We start from the raw sequence: 21372 nt of genomic DNA on the forward strand, positions 1-21372 counted from the left end.
GTTTTTTAAGATAAGAACCTTTATTTATACTACTTTTGGGTAGTTATTAAAAATGTATCAGTAAATAGATGTAGTGGACTGGGTGTCTGCCATTTGGAGTCAGAGCCAAAGGCGTTCCAGCCAGTGTAAAGACATCAGCCTTTATTTAAACCTTCAGCATAGCAGCAGAGGTTTGCTCCTTTATTCACAGTCACAGATCATGTTTCTCTTGTCAGATTTTAGCATTCACACCCCAGATTGATATTCCAGGCAGCCATCTTGTAGTTATTCATGGTGTGTGTTGCTCCATCTGAAAAAAGGTGATGTAATACTCTGAATAGCTGCAATATAAAATAAATCCTCACATCTTCAGTTATGAACGGGGTATTAGGTAATCATATCAGTGCTTTCACTTCAAGTGAAGCGTAAAGCAAACAATGTAAATTTTGTATTATAATTTGACTTTGAAACATCCACGTCAGGAAATACAGCTGTAAAATCATTTTAAATATTAAAAGTATGACGTAAATGACTTTCTCACATTACTTGAATAATTCACGTGTACTCAACCAGTATGAAATTTAACTCCGATTGTAATGACGGCAAAAACAAACGGATAGACGTGTTCAGGATAGACGCTAGACCTTTGGAAAAATGTGTATTTGTGAAAAAATGTGAAATGCAGCTAATGTAACATACAAATCACTATATGTACTGTAAAAAGCAAAAAGCAAAACATATTTATATATTATTGAAAAAAAAGGTAGGAACTTTAGTTGTTTAACCATTACTTAATTACTCTGGTATAGTGAGAATAGTTATAGGGGATGTCTTTACCAGGTGGAACAAAATTTATGCCCTCCTTTAGATTTCTGAAGGCTGTCCAGTGGGCCTTAATGGAGTCTTTTCAGGGCCAATTCTGGCCCCTGGGCCTTGTGTTTCACACGTAGACCCACAAACAGCCTGTAGGCTCCTGTTTGAGGGCCTCAGGCTGGCACGGGTTGGTAAGAGGAAAGCAGCTCTGAAAGACCTAAACTGAATCAGTACAATCTAGCAGACACTGTTTGAAATTAGCAAACATGAGTGAAACAATAATGAAGGTTTAAAACGTGAAACAGACATCAAAGAAATCTAATAGTGTTTCAGTCCTGTATTTAGAGCAGATGTAACTGTACGAACCTCCTCAGCTTTTATGACCTGTGTGCAAACACCTCCCTGCTCCATCAAGGTGACTTTCCATCCACTGCTTTTCCCATGAGCCCCCTGGGTTAGGGCTCTCTTGATTAGTGCTTTAATCATAGACAAATTTCCACCGGGATCCTATGACACACAGGCAGAGAGCCCACTGTGACAGCTGATCCATGTTAGTTCACTGAGGTAACGACTGCATGTGATGACAAGGCAACTACACCGCTGTAAACAGCATGGCCACTGACACTGTCAGTCCCATTCTCTGATGAGTTATGATCTGCATGATGAAAACAGAAACTCTGTGGTGAACAGTACACTGATGTAAGAAATAATCTGAGCTTTCATTAAAGTCAAAGAACCCGTAAAAGATGTAGAGCTGATGCGCCAGTGTGGCACACTAAATAAACATGTACTGCTGGTTTCAAGTAGTCTGATCCTTCGCTTAATAACAGAAAAACAGTCAAAATAATAATTAGTGTATATACACCAATTAAAAGTTTATAGGATTTTTCTGAAGCTTCTGGCACAGAAACACACAACACACCATTTATAGTTTCTACCATTTTCTTTATTCTGTAGGTCTGCTTATGTTTATAGAGATTATATACACAAATTGGTACAAGAAGAGTTATCCAAAAAGAAAAAAAAATTACACATTCATAAAAAGACAGACAACCCCTGTGAAAAAGATTTTAATATAAGCGTGTTTTTCTTTTTCGGAGCTCTCTTTCATCCAAATTAAAATATTGTGTTCTTCGGTTGGATTTCACACACTTTAAAGCTCTGCAACAGAAGCGTGCATTTACACTCTTATTTTAAGATCATTTTCCAGTTAAGAAAACAGGTGCAGTGTATTAACAGCTACAGCAGACAAAATACAAAAAAAATCTTTGTGGACTGAGTGGTATAAAAATCCCCCTGTCTTAAAATGTTATATGTGAACTGAAAGCAAGGAAATCTTATATTTACCCACGTCTATTAATGAAGAGCTTGATACTATGTTTGCAATTACTTTGATTAAAATAATTTACTTTTGTATACCAGCTGGCTGTAAGCTAATTTATCTCTGAAAAAGAATTCTGTATAGAAATTGGAAAACAAAACATAAAACAAAAAACGCAATGCTTCACCTTTTTTTTTTTTTTTTTTTTTTAAATTTCAGGATCACTTAATATTCAGCCAACAGCATCACATTTCACCACGCTCATTCACTCAAACTACCTGAAGTAAAGGACAGGAAACAATAGACAGGTGAGGATTAAAAACACAATCTCACTGCACGCCAGTGACTTTAAGAGCAGTTGTGAGGCGACGAGGCGTCTTAAGGCTCACAGATCAGGGTTTCCACCACAAACTGGCTTCCAAAGTGACGAATCTTGTGGCAGTTCAGAGCCTCGCGCTTCTGCATACCTGTGAGGTGATCAGAGAATCTCTTATATAAACCTGTATCGCTGCATTTCGTGTCTCATGTTGCTGAAAGAGTACATAGATAAACTTCCACACATTCAAATGCACAGATCAAAGGTCGCAATGATTTACAATCTCTTAATGCTTGCTAAATATTTGTATGGCAGTGCATTTTGTCTTTGCCTTGCCTGTTTGGCATCTGTAGTCTTATATCTCTGTGTTTAAACCTAAATGAAAGCCTGACATGCTTACCCAGAATTCTGTCTCTGCGCTGCAGTTTGTAGGTCTCTTTGCCATTGCAGAGGTTGTTGATGAAATAGCCGAGCTGGTCAACATGCTCCAGGCGCTCGGTCACCATCATCTCCTCACGGACCAGGTAAGACTGAGGCAAGTAGGTGCCAGCCTGGGCAGAGGGAGGAACCAAATGCAAATTATTTAAAGCATGATGTAAATATCTTTTGCACTTTTTGTTTCTGTATTTCGATTTTTGGAGATCTCTTCATTTTCTTTAAGGAGTGCCAGATTCTGCTTAATCGTCATTAATACTGGAACGTGTATTAATAGATCCATGGTAAATATCATTTTAAAGCAGGTGGCTTGATGGTTTCAATACATTTATTTTGTTCGCAGCTGTTTGGAACAGTCTGAAGTGTTTTAAACAGGGAAGATGCTTTAACATCTTCCCCACACAGAGCCTCACACTCACTGTCTGATGATGAAACTATGTTACTTGGACCTGAGCAGATTTGTGGAAATATAATCCAGGCTTAAGTCAGCACAGTAAGACTAATAGGTCTGAACCCTGCACGGTTACCTTGATATTGATGAGAAGGTCCAAAAAGTCTCTGGGAGGCGTGACAATGGAGGTGTTGAGTGGGATGACGTAGCACTTGTTCAGATACAGATCCAGGTAAGCAGTCAGCCTCTGAGAAAGAAGGAATACAGTTAGAAAACAGGAAAGTAACTGGTATTTGCTTCTTTTTTCTTTAACCTAGTAACAAAATATAAAGCTGAGTTGGTTATCTTTAAAATCTAAATCTTAAATAGCTACATATATCTGCATACAGTTCCTCATAAAAGTGCTTATGCTGGGAGATTTGTCTCCGAGTGAATCACCTCAGGCTGAATTCCTACTGGCTGGTTAGCAGACATTGCATCACTCACAACTCACATTTCTAAAATTCTATATTTCTAAAGCTGTGAGAATGTTATTCCAAGTGATGTTTGGTCTATTTTGAATCCCTTTAAATGTGCAACCGTAGCTTTGCGACAACACTAAGAGTTTCACTTTTACATACACTTGTACATACCCGGCTAAAGTCGTGGACGATGTCAGCTGGGTCTCCATCTTCAAACTCGGGCACAGGCACACTGATTAGCTCCACCTGCTCCGTCTCCAACACCCGGATCGTCTCTGACATCTGACGCAGGTGGTACTCGTTTGGCAGCTCCACCTCCACCTATGAACCAGTGCGTAACATTTTTAATAAGTTCCAGTGACTGGTTACTCAGTGAAACACTTTAAAGTCACATTTTATTAAAGAATACTTTTGGTACAGAAATAAAAACATATAGAGCAAAGCTTGGAGGCCTGTCAGCTCATACACCGATTTATGGCAGTGATGCGAAACTCACTAGGCTCACTTTACTAAAAGAGCCCTGCAAGTGGAGGTCAGTTAGTCAACAACTCAGGACATTAATCAGTGACTCAGTCGGTAATGATTAAATGAAAACAATAGACACACTGAACCAGTGTCACATCTACTGAACACAAACATATAAACACAGGCCTGTGTTGCAAGGGAGTTCGTCATACTCGTGGTATCTCGTCCTTATCTGGCTTCACTTACCCTCCCTCACATCTTCAATGAGACCAACCAATCAACGCTTGGGGATTTTCAACTCGATACACAACCCAGAGTCTAACCACAAACCCGTTCACGCATGAAAGAGCGAGAAATAAGGAATGTGCTAGAAATTATGACATAATTCTTCACAATCTTATTTAAGATTGCCAAGTATGAGGCTTAGGCTCAGGTTTACAGAACATTGATGTAGGTTGGAAAATGCTTGCAGCAAACAACCCCCCCAAAAAAAGTTCTTAAAAATGCGATACTTGATGGGTATGCAGAGAAAACCAAAAGCTTTTTTCTGTCTCTAAAACCAGCAGGCCCTCCTGCTATCACTCTGGGGTCAAGAAGTTGTTTATTTTTTTTAAATAAATCAGCAAAATACTCTCCAGAGAACTGATCAGTGGGTCAGTGGGTAGTGATTTCGTACCCGCTGGTCTCCAAACCTGACATATCATGCTCCAGAGCAAATTAGGTTTCCATCTTGAATGGTCATAGCGATGTAGTCCACTAACAAATCAACCCAAATCCTGCTTCATAACACAGGCCTCTGATAAGGAAAAGATACTATATCCAGAGTTTTGCCATACCTCATCCTCCTCCTGGATCATGAAGTCTTCTTCGCGGTATTTGACGCCACAAAAAAATACTTGGCCCTCCTGTGGTTAAAAAAAAAAAGAAAAAAAAGGAAGGAGACAGAGATGTGACATTTTTGACAATCTTTACATGAAGTGTAAAGAACGTACATCTCAAATTTGAGGAAGTGTTATTCCCAGTGAGTCCTTCAGTTTCGTCTACTTCACAGCATTTTGTCATAACTAATAATATCAGTTTTTGTTGTTAAAAGTTTAGTTCTCTCTGGAGAAATGCATAAAAACAGATACTACTTCTGTAAACACAAAGTTTTTCTGAATTTAGAAACAGCGCATGTTCACATTTCCTTAAGGAATGTGATGTGACATAGACATGGAGAGAATCTGATTCTCTTTAAATTTAGGGAGAATTTGGATTAATAAAAAATAGAAGAGGACATTCAGCCACATCACAGCCATTTACAGAATAGTAAACAGGAAGCCTTCTCAGATCAGCAATAGGTTTATTCAGTCTTCAACTATAAAGGATTAGCTCAAGTTGGTAAACTCAAAACAGCTTGGTCTAGTTTATGTCTAGAACTGCCACTGTACTGTAGGCGGAGCTTAACGTGACAAGAACAGCTGGCAGTGGCGTACATGCTCCGACCTGTCGCGCTGTGTCAGTTCACATTTTCTTCTGCAATTTCTGATCCAAGTTTCATGCCTTTTCTTACCCGTGTCAAGAACACAGAAATTAAATTTGGATGTTTTTCCTTCAGAAAGGGGAGCTGAAATGTGTTTAAAAGTATATATAAATTTGTACTATGTGCTTTGCTCTTGACTGTCAGTCTGAGCTGCAGGAGTACAGCTGAGCACGGCGCTTTAAATGAGGGTGGTTTTGATCATGGAAGGAAAATAACATCCTAAATTATATGAAATTTCGTCAAGTCAGCAGTAACATGTTTATGTTTATGTTCATCACTGTCACTGTTTTAAACAGAAAATATGGAAACTTATATATTCCATTATGAAGTGGATAAAGTGGTGTCACCACCGGCCATTAGTTTTTATCATAGATGATCAACTCTTCCTGAGCCACCTCTGTCTGTGACATTCTGTTGTAATGTTGACAGCATTTCTATCTGTCTGCTTTCATATTTAGCAACGCACTATTTTCTCCATGCGCTGTATGAGATACTTACCAAATTGTCCTCAGGCTCGCTACTCACCTCCATGACATAGTAGCGATACAGGTAGGCACCTCCAACCACCACTCCAGACAGCATGAGGGCCAGACCAAGGCACATGCACCAGCACCAGGCGCGAGACTGGTGACGCATCAGCACAGCAGCCTCAGCGTCCTGCAGGAGAGAGAAAACTACTGATTAGATATGATTAAGTTTAACTGTCTCCAATTATACATTCAGGGATCAGAGAGAATCCCCCAAGGATCAGTACGCGTCTGGTTATTATTGTTAAATACTTGTGATGATTTTCAACACGTACCTATTATTTCAAACCCTCACAAATGCATTTTCCTGAGTTTTTCCCTTTAAGTATTTAGCATTCAAAACCACCCTACGCTTCAAGGCAGGGCCTCCTCCCAGAAAACAAATACACTGGTGAAACTGCAGCTGGTCTGGGGAGAAGCACTTTCTTAAGGATAAATGCAGGGAACAAAAATTCAGTTTCATAAACCACATACTTCACAGCTGACAAATACAAATAATGACAGCAACACACTGCTGAGTACCACATATGAAAAGTTCACCATGCTGGACCTACTCAGGTAAAGTCTAAGTTCATGTAGGACAGTACACACACAAAGTACTGCGGTTATATAAATGTACTTAGTAGCACTCCACATTACATTAACTTAAAACAAAAATCGGTCGGATTCCATCCCCTGTGTTGTCAAACTACTAAGAAACAGAAACACACTTTTTCAGCAGTATGGGTTGAATACTGTGCACATTGTTTTTTTGTTTTTTTTTAATAAATTCAAATGCACTTAGACTCAAATAAAAATCAGAACCCGTCCCGACCTTCACCAGCCTTTCAGCCGGGAAAATCTCCTGAACTACGACAACTATTAAACCAGAGGCCAGGGTGTGACATGAGGACAGTGTGTGTGTGTGTGTGTGTGTGTGTGTGTGTGTGTGTGTGTGTGTGTGTGTGTGTGTGTGTGTAAGAAAACAAAGGCTTTCTTGAGATCAGATGAAGGAGGCTCCACATCTCTTTTCAGACTAACACAGCATCAGGGTGACTCATCATGATGCGAATCACAGAGGGGGGAAACAAACTGAGACAGAGTGAAAAAATACCTAAAAATGTGAAAAGAAACGAAAACAGAGGAAATGAAAGTGTGGCTCTCAACTCGTTCTGTTATTAGTTCACTGGAATCTTCAGGAAAGGGGAAACTACAATAAAATCAGATTTACATTTTCCTGTTTGTTGAATAGTGACTAAAAGGAGTTACAATCAGCTAGAAACTTCTACCTGATTTGCATTTTCTTCTTCTCTCTCTGACCAGCGGGCAGTAAGAAAAAAAAAGAAAAAAAAAAATCTGGGTCAGGTGAGGAAGCAGGTTTTCTTGTTCTGGTTTCTCATCTCACTGGAATGATCTCTTCATGCTATGTTCTTTTATTAGATTTAAATTGAGTTGCAAAGGCTGGAGGAACCGATAACAAGAAGCTGTCCTGGTAGCTTTAAGACAGAAGCTACTCCTGAGCCGCTATTGTACAGTGGCATTTAGAGCCCCCTTTTATTGAAGTCCAAATGTTTTAAAAGGAAGAAAACATAATCCACATTTGTGGAGAACCTCACACACTTTCATTTGCTGAGTAGCAATAAATGCAGGGACGCTTCAAGGGGCATCTGTAACACCAACACAATAATACTGCCTTTGTGAGGATGAGAAGTTGTTATATTTGCATCAGCTGAAAGTCACGCTCTGCCAGCAGAGGCTCACGGAGCTGCTAGCGTGGCAACATTACTAAATGATATTGCATGCAAGTCCGGCTGGCATTTTTGTTTTAATAGGGATTTCTGTTTATGCCATAAAAGTTGCTTTCTCTGGACAACCTAACAAAGGAAGCTGAGATTCTAACGTGAGCTGAGAGGAGAAATGAAGATTATGGGATTATGGGCAAGTAATTCAACAGCTAAGAAAAGAACAGGGGTTTTAGCTGCAAACAAAACCTACACTGTGTACTCCAGCCGGGCACCTTCTATTACTGGGAACACGTTGGAAGTACAGCTGATCTGTTGCTTTCCTGTGAATACCATTTTCTTTTTTAAATTTCCTGTTAAGTCTGAAAATAAATTTTGCGGTTTCAGTTACAGAAACACCGATGAAAACATTTCATAATCTGTTTTTGTGGCCGTTTTGGGGGGTGGGGGGGTGCATGATATTACATAATTATGCTTGCTTGCATAATTAACTTGGCTGACCAAACATTTTAACGTAAAGACAAATTGCTCATAGTGCTGCACTATGTAAAAGGCACATCCTTCTGTCTCAACTAAAGCAGAACATAGCCTCAGAGTCTCCTGTGTTCATATGTAAACCATGCATTTACACCCATGCAACAATTAAATGATCAAAAAAGGCTAATATTTAGCATGCATTTCCAGACAGAGTGTGTTTGCTAATTTCCTAAATCCTTATTGGTCTCGAATTGGTTCAGTTCAACAGTATGCTGTATACAATAACACAAGGGTTGACAGGAAAATGCTTATCATTATTATATAATCAAACCCAGGGGATATTATGGTTATTAAATCATCCTGGTTGGAAGCAAGACTACAAAAATGTGTAAATTTTATAAAATGAACAAAAGCGGTCTTTTGTCACACTGATCATAGCTAATAATCACTAAAATGTTAAAGGTGTTTTTTCATGTTTTAGTACTTGAACTTAACACATTTATACACTGGATTAAAAAAAATTGAGGACATCCTCATCTTTTGTGGTCTGTAGATATACTGTGTCATCACAAAACGAGACTTGTCAGCATGAATTATCTGCTTTGAGAACAGCTGACTTCCAGTTTAAAACTTGTTTTTACGGGGGGTTTTTTGATAGGCCAGTGAAGCATTACCATGCATTTCAGCATTATCGGTACACTTTTCAACTTGATAAATGTGGGACATGCCTCAGCTCTTTCTGGTCAGAAGCAAGGGGGGCACATTGGGTAGAGGAGAAAAGTGTTAAGAGTTTTTTATGTTTTTTTTAAAGCAGCATCAGGGTGGCAGCTGAGAAACAGACAGTCAGCCCTTTCAGATCTACAAGTCTAAGTACAGACAGCAGGAGGGAACTCTTAGAATGTAACATTTTTCCTGGAATGAAGAGAAATAGCGTTTTGAAAGAAAAAAAAAAAAAAAAAAAGGAACCAAAAAGCAGACGTTAGCAACAACATGAAACCAAATATGAGGACGAATAAGAGGAAGCGGGGGTGAGGCCATTTTAAAAGTGCACACAGGCTGACAGATCAGCAACATGTTAGTGTCAGATGCAGTCAGTTTAATAGAACCACTGCCTGGCAGAAAGACACTAAATGGGAACATTTCCTGAGGCTTTTCTCCATCAGCTGTATAGCTGGGGTCACCTCTGCTAAATAAGGGGTTTGCTCCAATCACTGACATGTCTTTTTGACTTTAAGGGTAGAAAAAAAAAAAAGTTAGCAAAACATAAAAAGCAGAAATATCTATAGCAAACAGAATAAAAGAGTTCTGAGACCTTCCAGGAAGGACACATGTACTGCAGTTTAATTAAAAAGCATTGACTTTTAAGGATCCTGGTCAATATCATGAAGGAGACTTAACACAAGCAAATAGCTAATTCACAGGTACTCACAGCTCTCCACAACTGAACAGAGCAGAAGGAAGGAAACTAAAGCAGGAAAGTGTAGGGTAGTGCTGTCCAAAGTACTGCTAGGGTGTGAATATTGGTTCCAGTGGCAAAGCTGCAATAAGTTTACTAAGGGTGAGGTTAAATAAGGACTGATGATGACTTTCTCCCTGAAATGGTGAAATGAATGTTACTAATAACATACTTAAATAAATCTGTCAGAACTGTTCTGCAGCTGAACTGCAGCTGACCATCTATGGTTGGTTCGTGTCTTTAATGAAGGATGATTTTATTTATGAGTTTATTATGATGAACTGCATTTGGTGACATGCAATCTGAAAACTGCTCGCTATTCTCCAACAACAATCTAATGCACAGACCATGAAGCATGACAGGGAAGCATCAATAGTGAGTTCACCAAGTAAAAACATTTTCAAATTTCAAGACAAAGTTTGTATCAGGACCTCTACAGAATCAACTCGAGACTGGAGCTCTGCTATGTGATTTTCCAGTTTTACTACTGTCTCTTAAAGCCTCACCAACAACAAGACCTAACAGGCCTTCAGACCAACGTATCATAATTCCAACACACGCACCCTCGTTATACCACTCCAATGTCAACACAGGAAAGTATGCCGACGTCATGAGAACACTCGCGTATTAAATTTGTATTATTTCATCAAGCCTACAGATTATTAATTTTATCATTACATGTATATATGTTTATGAAATTTATGAAACTGAAACATATCTGAGCTGGCCCAACTCTCAACACAAACATCTTTTTGTACACTTTTTATACTGGTTAAATGACACTTCCTCTTTTGTTCTTATGCCAGGAACGACTTATTGTGTAAGCTTTTTGTTGTGGTTGGTGGTCACCAGTGATGGGTGTAGCACATTCCAAAGTACTATGTTAATGTAATCAGATTACATTTTTCAGTACCTGTACATGTTTCTGAGGAACAAACCCAACACTGGTGGCCACAGAAATCCCAAGTTTGAGCTGCTGCTGTGAAGATGAAGGCTGCTGGTTTACACTGTGCTGAAATGTCCTCTGGGCTTCATTCACAACACCACAGGGATCAATGACCGTCTTTGTGTGTGTCAGTGTGTGTCTTTGAGATGAACCTACGGGCTGACCACACTAAACCCACCACAACAAACAAACATTTTCCACTAAATTATGACTGTGGATTCTCATGGTTAGAGCTATTAATCTGTGTGTGAAGATCTTTAGAGTCATTGTGGCCACAAACCCTGCCCTCCTCACTGTGCTCAGTGGTCAACAAGTAGTGGAAATCCTTTATCATTCTTAGTTGTTTTAAGCATGTGGCAGATCAACAGAAAAGCACCACATTTTAGTCTTGGTTACTGTTGCTTAGTTGTTGAACGTAAAAGACGATCAAGTTTCCAGAAATAAATCTGAGAAGTGCTTTCTGCCTTTCACACCTTGATGTAACATAAGACATGAAGTGAATTAAATTTGAAGATCGGTGTTGATATTTATACTTGGCATAAAGATATTAAATGTATGACAGTATAAAGATGAGGAAGAAAAGCTCATTTGAGAAGCTAGAATTCACTGAAAAGCAAAAGTACTTTTGCTTTGCAAGCAACTTCGTGATTAAATGTAAACCATTGCCAACCATGTGTGTGTATGTTCAATTTATTTTGGTAATAATTCAGGAATATTTTAGTTATGCATATATTCCATTTCTGTCAGGCTTTGGTTACATATTAATGCCGTTCTTTGTCTTTTGCAGGCATACTGAAAGCTTTAACACTTTTTCAGTTCACCACAACAAATATGTTTTATGTTCTGTGGTGTGGCATTTTCCTTGTCAATAATCAATATGCAAATAAAGTACTATTTAGAGCTCCTTGTGATCCTAAGCACGATTCAGTCTTTCAGTAAATGTCTTAAGCAGATAATGCTGCAAAGTCCATATGCATCAGTCTACCTGAGGACGGTTTGTGTTTCCGTCTCTGTGGAGACAGGTGAGTATCAGTGTCCAAGGCGGGTTTTATTTCAGTCTACACATGAAACTTTATCTTCACCTCTGAGCTACATAGTGTGTCTGTGAAGGCAGTAACTGGGTTACGTTAGGTCGTAGAAAGAGTTTAACAAATTTAAAAGAAAGCAGCAAATCTTTGTGTTTAAAAAGCCAAAGGCAGCAAGTTTGTCACACTGGCTTAAAGGAAAAAAACCCAACAAAACTCTGCAGAATAAGAGCACTCATGTCCAACATAAAGAAATTAAAAGAATGTGGATTTTCTAATGGAAATAGATCTAAAAGTAGTTCTTGGTGTACTTACAGAAGGATTTAAGGGAAGGGCTGAAATCTGTTTGACAGAAATCCTATTAGGGGCTTCATAAAGTGTATTACCATTAGCTGTAATGTATTACAGGTGGTTAAATGCTTATCCTCCACCATACAGTGTATTTATAAGTATGTAAACATACATTAGGACATAGATATGTGTCACAGATATAATACTAATAGCATCATGGTGTAAAGCAACCCTACACTTTTTCACTACATTAAGCAGTGGTTGTGCATACCATTCAGATAGTGTGCACTATGTAAATGTGCATGGGCTTCATAGCTACTGTCATATATATGTGCCTGCTTAGTTAATCCTCCCTCTTCTTGAGTTTTAGTGGTCGGCAGCGTCCTGTGGGAGGCAGCTAAAGCTCTCTGGCTGACTCTCCATCTGACTGATTACACTGTAATCCTTTTCAAGCAGCCCACATGTCTGAGACACCAACCAGAGAACAAACAAGCAGAGAGCAACTGAGGAAAGGTTAGGTCTGTAATCCAAATCTGTAATTAGGTCTACTGATGAATGTGAAGGTGGAAGCAAATTTTTTTTACTGGCACATGTGGAATAGCTCCTTTCCAAAACTGAGAGAAAACATTATTTTCATTCGATTCTTTGCTGAAAGACGCGATAGACGGAAAAGAAAATCAACATTACGTAAAAAGGAGACCTTTTAAATCTCAACAGACTACTAATGATAATGATTACTTCCATAGCTGATTATACTGTCGTCAAACAGGGCAGGGAGGTTCACCAGGTTTCATGCTGAAATTAGGAATCAAAGCACAGCAAGTATGTACATGAAGCTCTTAACCTAAATATTGCAATAAAGTGCCCGCAACGTCAACAAGATACAACCACAGTTTCCTTTGAGCATCTGCATAAACAGCAGGTGTAAGCATGTATCTGCTCCAGCTCAGCCTCTATAAAACCACATACACTCAAAGTACATGACACCCAAACTGTGAGGCTTCTTATCTTATTACTAAGATAAGATAAGAAGAACTTTATTTATCCTGAGGGAAATTCTTTTGCAATTTGATGGCTGCTCCAAATGCAGCCGACAAATGCGTCCTTCATTTCCTTGGATTTGAAGGATGGGTTGGGTGTTTCCCAACCTATCCCAGAATTCATAGTGCGGCCCAGCCAATTCCAGGTTCCAACAATGGCGGCAGCTACTTAGTTTTAAAATTACTCTTTCTGGATCACAAAATAAACTTTCAAAATATTTTCTGGCGAGAATGCAGCTGTGTAAACTTCAAATATCTGCTCGATTTTTCAAGACATCACATATTTGCAAAAGTGCTCTGTCGTTTTCAGAGACGTCTGTTACCAGCTCGATACAATGTGCCAGAACTTTGTTTAAAGTTCAGTAGAAAATGTTCACAAATGAAATGCTACAACTAGAGATTTTTTAAAAATATTTAGAAGCACTCTTTATTTTCTATCATTCTTTAGTTTTGTCGATGTTCAAAAAGACAATATACAGAAGAAGTAGTCTAGTTTCATAATCTTCAAAATATACTTCTCTTATCTGTACTTCAGCTTAGACACTTTGGCCTGTGCGTGTCAGCTGATAAAGTTCAACCTCATCTTCTTCACTCATCACAGAATGAGAGGATGAAGTCGCACACTGAGACGGTTTTGACACTATTGCAATATGCATAGTTTGACACATCAAACTTATTATCAAACGCAGCTGCAGAAGCCATTTTGTACCACAGTCAGTACACAGAGATTACACGACGTTGGTCCCTGGAACTTGCTCATTTATAAACAAATGGGGTTTGGCTGCTTTATCTTGATTGTTACTTTTTAAAAATGTATTTATTTAAATTTAACCTGACCTGAAGACAATGATTTCTCATCACTACAAAAAGTCTCTTGGTAGCTGGGTGTGTTTAAATTATATTTTTTAAATAAATAAAGTTGTGCAAACTCTTTCTCAACTCATAACTGAAAGTTTAAAAAAATAAAAACATCAAGTCAGAAGAACTCGACATTTATATTTAAGCATGAAATTAAACACTAGACTCTTCTGAGACTGAAATTTTCAGCGCAGCGGTTTCCTCCTGAGATGTTCTACACTCAGCTCGACACGGCTGTAGTTGATTTGAGGACAGAGATGTGAAAGCTGATCTTTAATAAGCACCACCCACAACTGCTGTAGCACTACAGCCTGATTCAAACACCGTCTGTGAGGTAAGCACAGGTGCTCCTCCATCCAAAGTTAAGCTGAGGTGGCTGGAAGTTTTTCTAATCTTGACATTAAGTACTAATAATGTGTTTGTTGTGTAAATGCGCCTTACAAATGCAAAACTGCATTGGCTCAATGACAATATCTAAATGTAATGAAAATCTTTTAGTGTGCCGTTGAAACACTTGGCCAATAAAACTGATGATTTTATTGGCCTCGCCTCTGTCAGTGCGCCCCAGGGTGGCTGTGGCTACAATGTAGCTTGCCATCACCAGTGTGAATGTGTGTGTGAATGCGTGGATGACTGGTTGTGTAAAGCGCTTTGGGGTCCTTAGGGACTAGTAAAGCGCTATACAAATACAGGCCATTTACCATTTAAGAAATAGAAAATTTATAAAGAGAAAATATCTAACTGAAGAGCGCTCTAAATTTGCACAAAGCAGCAATTTTGTAAAGCAGATAAAATGGTACATTTATTAATACTTGAAATAAACAATAAGTGGACAAGAAGCATAAAGATTTTACTAAATTTGCAGTAATTATTCTGCCAACTTGTAAGTGAAATAACTGTTTTTTGGGGGGGGGGAATAAATTGACTGTATGAGAGGTTTTTCACTGGATATGAACAAAGTTCTGGTTTTGGACACAGTTTCCTAATGTGTTTACGGTCACCTGCAAATTATATGCAAGGTTGCTACTTAAGAGCACTTCTCATGCAAATATTGACACACATACTGTTCTTGTTTCCAGGTACTTCCAGGTATATTTGCATCTCAAGTCATGAATAACACACACACACTGACATCGTTCTATACCAAATGTAAACACAGTGGCTACACAGCGGCTGTCTCTTCTATAGCAACTAGGAACAACACTGAAAGTATAAAGGTGCAAGTCCAGCACTATGACTGTGTATGGCTCACAGCCATCCTGTATAAAAGAAATAAACACTATCAGGCAGGCAATATAAAGGGCTGCAAAGCCACATAACAAACAGTACACTCCTCTGTAGGTACAGTCATGGCCTTCAGTTCAACTGCTGTGCAAGGATGTTTCTGTCAGACCTTAACCCCAATAATCCTGAGTGTGTCTCATACTAACGACAGTCACTGAGACAACTATAGAGGGAAAAATAGGTCAAGCTAAATATTTAGGCTAAGCATATCTTCATGCTTAGTTTAGCTGTCCCTGAATACACCACAAGTGCTCAAACTGCGTCTGTGGAGCCAAACAGGCTTGCAAATTTGTTCCTGTTATACATGAACTGCGTTTCATTCACATGGCTTTTTGCTGTCTGGTAATATACCAAGTCACTTTTTAAAAACAAACAAACATCTATTTACTCAGAGCAGATACATAATCAAGCACCTTTAATTCATTTCCAACCAATCTTAGAGATATTTGTATTTGATGCAAACACAGCTGTATCCATCATAAAACATGCTGATAACTGTTACTCAATTTATCTAAAGAATGCTATAAAATTTCAAGTTTACAAAAGCTCAATATGCTGTTTTTCTGCTCATAACTGAGCTAAAATATAAGAATAATGAAAATGAAAGGGAATTCAGACAAGAGCTTATCAGACAGATAGTGACTCAGAGAGTTAAGAGGAACCAAACAAAAAGAGAAACTATCAAAATTCATAATGGCTTTTCTTGTAAATGTAAAACCGTAGCAGATATAATAAACACATTTAGCAGCACATCTAACAACAAGACACTGCAGAAATGTCAGCAGCAATCATCATCGGATCTTTTAGACAGAGTTACTAAAGCTAGACAATTTACTGGATGTTAATTGTAATCCAAATTTAGCTTTCATCAATTGTAGTAACAAAAGTAGAATAAAATGATTACTTTCGATATGAAGCTCACCAGGTGCATGGTTTTTCTTTGGCAAAGTACGCCTTCATCACTATTGAGTGATGATAAGCCAGAACATACTGACTGTTTAGTTCAGCTAGAGTCAAGATGATGCAAATACAGCCTTTAATTAACAAGATCTATTCACAAGTAGTAAAAATTGGAAAAATGTTCTGTAGCTGAGCTTGTAATCATCAGCAGTTGCAGGTGCTGGATTTTTACCTGGATTGCTTAGGATCTCTCACCCACTCAGTCTCCAGCAGCAAGCAATCAAAGTTTTGGTTAGCTATTGGATCTCTATCATTCCCTGTGAAACAAGTCTTCCAAAGTTCAACAGTCTGCTGTAGTCTGAACTGCTCTTTGCCCCTGCAGACATTCTTTTGTTTAGTCTACCAACCAACAAGGAGCTAGTGGCTGATCTTGTGAGACCCCCTACCATACATAGTAATCATGTGGCATTCTCCCCAATCAGTAATGATTAATAACTGTATCTGAATCCAAACATCCAAGGAAAATTCACAACTACAACAGGAAGCAGGAATGACCAAAACGTCTGATGAGGGCAGAATGGGATGGCTTAGAGACAAACTCACTGTCTCCAGCCTGTCAGACCACAAGACTCATTCAAGTGTCTGCCATCAGGCCACCTTGTATCAGCAAGACTTGGCTCATCCTGCACTTTAAAGGATCCTAGCTCCTATTTTTGCATCATAACTCATCTGCTGTTTACTAATCAACACATATGGCAGTAAACCAGCAAGCTGCTACATTTACAAGATTTACAACTCACTGAATTACAACAGTGTCTGTGTTCACATAAGCAATGAAGAAAGGAAGATCCTTTGCAGCAGTAACAGGAGCCAAGACCTCAACAGACTGACTATTTTTATAATCAAATAACCTCCCCAACACACAAGCACAACTAGCAAAAACATAAAACATTTGCTAGTTCCTGTTTGGTCCTGTGCGGTCCGACCAGTAGAGCAGATTCCTCCCTCAGGAAGCAGAGCAGCAGGAAAATTTCCATGAAGGCAAAATAGATGACGGTGTGATAAGCTCTCTTTGATTTGTAAATATGTTAGAAAAAACTTTCCAAATATTTCCTTGACTACAGAGTGAGGGATGGGTATGGTTAATGGTTTTAATGGTATTTTTAATGGTAATGCTTATCAGTCCATTACTTTAATGGTATTTTTAATCGGTACTTTCTGAAGAAGAAATAAATCAAACTGAAAACAGAACTGAATTTACATCACATCATGATTTTTTCCAAGCTATTTCCTAAACTAAGGCTAATGTACTGTATTAGCATACTGTTCCTCTCAGCAATTTTTACACATAAACAAAAAAAAGTTCAACAAGTTTAATGAGGGATTAGAGAACAAGAGGAGCTATTAAAGACTTAATAGTCTTTCACTTATTCAGCTAATATTCATCCACCTATGACCACTACTCAGGGTTGCTTAAATCAGATTAGATATGATCCAGTGCTCTCTCACTGCTACAGACAGGGCTGGCTTCTCATGCTGGATGGGGGCAATAAATACACTTCCAGTTCCATCTCTGCTCCTGTGTGCAAGCAGCTTTCCACTCCTGTTGGTGGTTTGGGATAAAAATGATTTTTTCTAGTTGTGATTAATTTAAATCAGCTAACCACCTGTTAAAGCAGCTGCTGACTAATAGCTTTAGCCTGACATTGCAATGTTGATAACCACTTTCATCGGTTTTCGGATCCTGTTGAGCAACAAGACACACACCTTGTTACGTGACTGTAGACTGATTTTTTTCGTTTTTGTTGTGAGGGCATGTTAATACATTCGAGAACAGATCTGATACGGTACAGGACTTTAAATCGTGTCTTAGACATTTAGTAAAGCGTCCTCACTTATGAAGAAGTTGTTGACATTGCCAGTGACAAATCAATCATTAATCACTATCATAAATGTCTGTTCTTCCACGTGAGCACCGGACTTCCTCTACATCTTTATCCTGTTTTGTTTTGAAATCCTCAGTTTAAGATATATTGCTTTATACAGCCACTTTATTATATATTTGCCACTTTTTGACATTTTATTTAAATGTTAACATTTTTAAAACTTGCATCGCATTTTATTGTATTAGACTTTTACTTAATTAGCGCCTTCACTTTAGTTTTCTGAACTCTTTTGAACTTTTTGGTTTACAGGTTTTTTGGCAATTGTAACAAAGACATTTCCTGACTTTTGGGACAATAATGCACTTCTTATCCTATCCAGATTTTGTTAATTTAAATCAAATTAGAGGATAGGGGTTGATATCTAACTCTAAAAAAAACAGAGTACACAATCTACTTTAAAAAAGGTCCAGTAAAGGATTTCAAGGGATTACATTTCAACGAAATGCTACTGAACCCCGCGCACGAGACACATGGCACAAAGTCCTCATTTGCTCTCTCCACAAGTGCTAGAAAATCCCCCAAAACACAACCCCAAACTAAGCGCAGAATCGCCTCTTTTCTACTTCAATCCCCCAGAAGGAGCACATTAAGCTCTGATTATCAAGATTAAAAAGATAAAAGTCGGTGAGACTGAAGCTCAAGACACAGGGGGGCGGGGGGGCGGTAGAAACTGAGCCCTGCCACCTTCCTTCATACAGTCTAATCCCACAATAACCATGCAGGCAGATTGTGTGAAAGTTTCATGCTAAGGCAGAACTCTCACCACAATGAGTCAAGTTAAGATATTCTCACAGCTGCTCATCGAGAATTACACTTTTGTGGTTTGTCACTCAGCACACATCTTTGAAACTACAAGCAGCCGTTTGCGTTTGCAACTGTAGCAAGGTTTACATCGCAGTGCTCTCTGCATACAGAGAGAGCCCAGAGGTCCTCTGTCAGACCGAAACAGAAACAACAGGCAGCTCCTTTTACAACAGGGTGGAGGCCAGCGGGAAGATCTTCTTGTAGACTTTACTGTCTGACAGGCAACACGCCTCAGCAGCCCACACATTCAACTCCACAAGTCAGCTCGAAAGCAGTTGAATAATACAACCAGCTCCTTTGCAGGGTGAGATCACACAGCAGTCGCAGCCGCTCTGCAACTCTAAAACTGTCATTTAGTTGCACTTTTCTAGTGAATGTTGTGTAAAATACACTGCAGCGTCACCACACTGCACAGCACTCTTTTGGGTTTTTTGCACTTTTTGGGGGGGAAAGGTGAATTTTCTAACTTTTGAATGACATTTTTAGGACACTCAACATACACATCTTTCAGACCAAAGAGGATGTCAAAGTGACAGACTCCCATGCCTTCCTGTGTAGTCTTTCCATTCTAAGCTGTTATTAATTGCTGAGAGGTGCAGATTAAAAATAACTAAATTTGCATGGACTTTTAAGTTTAGTTATGGGGAAGTTCCCACCTCCTCTGCTTTCTCTTTTTTGAGAGTGGCACTCTTCACAAAGAGGCAATAACATAACATCTGCATTTTCTGTTGTGTTTTTTTTTCTTTTCTTTTTTCTTTCCTCGGCACATGTTCATGTCCTTGAAGTCTGAGGCCAACTGATTGCAAAAAAAGCAGGAATAACTGTAATATGAAACCAGATTAAAACCCATCCTAAAATTTGCCAGGTAAAAATCTACACGTGATTTTGGTGCCAGCACTTAATGTTTTTCCCTCCACTGTTTTCTCTTACATTCTTCTGCTTACTGACTGGTCTGTTTGGTAACTGCACGCTTTAACCACCTGGTATACTTGCTGACCTCTAAAACGACATGAAAAGTCAGGCAAAGCTCGTTCCTACACTTTAGAGCCCATAAACTTACATTAATGTTTTCAGGGTATTGTCAGACCAACTTAAAAGGTGTAAATATTATATTTATGTGGATACAATAGATTTAAAAATGGAAACAAGTAGAAAATACCGGAAACATCAAGAGTATCAAAGGTGAAAAAAACAAACGCCACATGAGGAAGTAACGTCCAGTCAATTATTTGACGTTAGTAGTTTAAATGATACATTGTATGATTTTAAAATGTATTGTTTAAAAGTGTTCAAAGAGTGGAGAAACTGAAATATATCAGGAGCCCTGTTAAACAACAGTATTGTGTCTCTACGCATTTATGCTTAACTGCGCCTTTCCCCCCACCGAGAACCGAGTTTGCTGTTAGCCATTTTCTACTCACTTTGTCCTCCTCGGGAATAAGAGTTTCGGCGTCCTTCTTCACATCTTTCTGTGCCAGAGCCGTGTTAAATGATACCTTGACCATCTTGGAACAAGTGGCGACAATCTCCGAGAGAAAGGGAAAAAAAGCAACACGACAGAAAGCAAACAACAGCAAAGACAATTTGCTCCGAAGTAAAAATAAGTCGCACTTCTCCCCCGGCCAAGTCTGCTCTGTTGTTGTGATAAGAGCGATGTAAAGCTAGACTTAGAGTCGCCGCGCTTCCGACTTTCAAAATAAAAGCATATCCACGACGATTAATCTAAGACGTTCCGATATTTGACTGAAATACGACAATATAAAAGCAAAATGGCACAATCCAAGCTTAAAACTTAGCTTAAAAAGAACATCAGTGTGAAATTATGTAATTATCTGTATATACGTGCTGTATTATACCTTATTATACTTGCTTTTATTATACTTTATTTTATAGCCTCTCCTATATAAGATATGTATTTCAAAGCGATTTACAATAGGCCGAGAAGCACAGTGAATGGGAATGCTAGACAAACAACAAATAAAACAATGCAGAAAACAATTAACGAAAAACTCATTTAACATATTTAATAATATACCTACTTAAAAGAACATATAAATGACTGTTAAATAATAAAATAGATAAATAATACAAAAAGACAAGTAATAGACTAAAATGTTTTATTTAAATATAGAACAATAAAACTGTGCAAATATTATGAAAGTGATTAGATCACGACTGTTGCTCTGGTACCTAGAGCTGTCAATAAATATTATATCATTTACTTCCGAAATGTAGTGGAACACATACACTAAACTCAAGACTTTATTACTATAAATATAATTTATAGAGTTTATTACTTTTCTGGGATGTATTTACATAACCAACCATCAACACCAAGGAGTGGGGGACAATCCGAGCTACACACACTGATTAATACGATAAAAGTAAGGCAGG

The 21372-nt window shown here is 38.5% G+C and overlaps 1 protein-coding gene across 2 annotated transcripts; it reads right to left on the minus strand.

The window, feature by feature from the left end:
* Window positions 1-1720: 1720 nt before the first annotated feature.
* itm2bb (integral membrane protein 2Bb) lies at window positions 1721-20659 on the minus strand. Of its 2 annotated transcripts, none has more exons than XM_003449499.5 (7): window positions 20400-20659; window positions 6229-6360; window positions 5018-5086; window positions 3888-4037; window positions 3392-3502; window positions 2830-2980; window positions 1721-2580 (listed from the first exon to the last, which is right to left on the minus strand). In XM_003449499.5, exons 1-7 carry the CDS (start codon window positions 20481-20483, stop codon window positions 2492-2494), a joined length of 786 nt encoding a protein of 261 aa, XP_003449547.1. In that variant the 5' UTR covers window positions 20484-20659; the 3' UTR covers window positions 1721-2491. The 2 variants fall into 2 exon arrangements, with proteins under 2 accessions (XP_003449547.1, XP_005475331.1); XM_005475274.3 differs by having other exon boundaries at window positions 6202-6360.
* Window positions 20660-21372: the final 713 nt, after the last annotated feature.

The sequence above is a fragment of the Oreochromis niloticus genome, linkage group LG16 (assembly GCF_001858045.2).
Source record: "Oreochromis niloticus isolate F11D_XX linkage group LG16, O_niloticus_UMD_NMBU, whole genome shotgun sequence".
NCBI classification, from domain to species: domain Eukaryota; kingdom Metazoa; phylum Chordata; class Actinopteri; order Cichliformes; family Cichlidae; genus Oreochromis; species Oreochromis niloticus.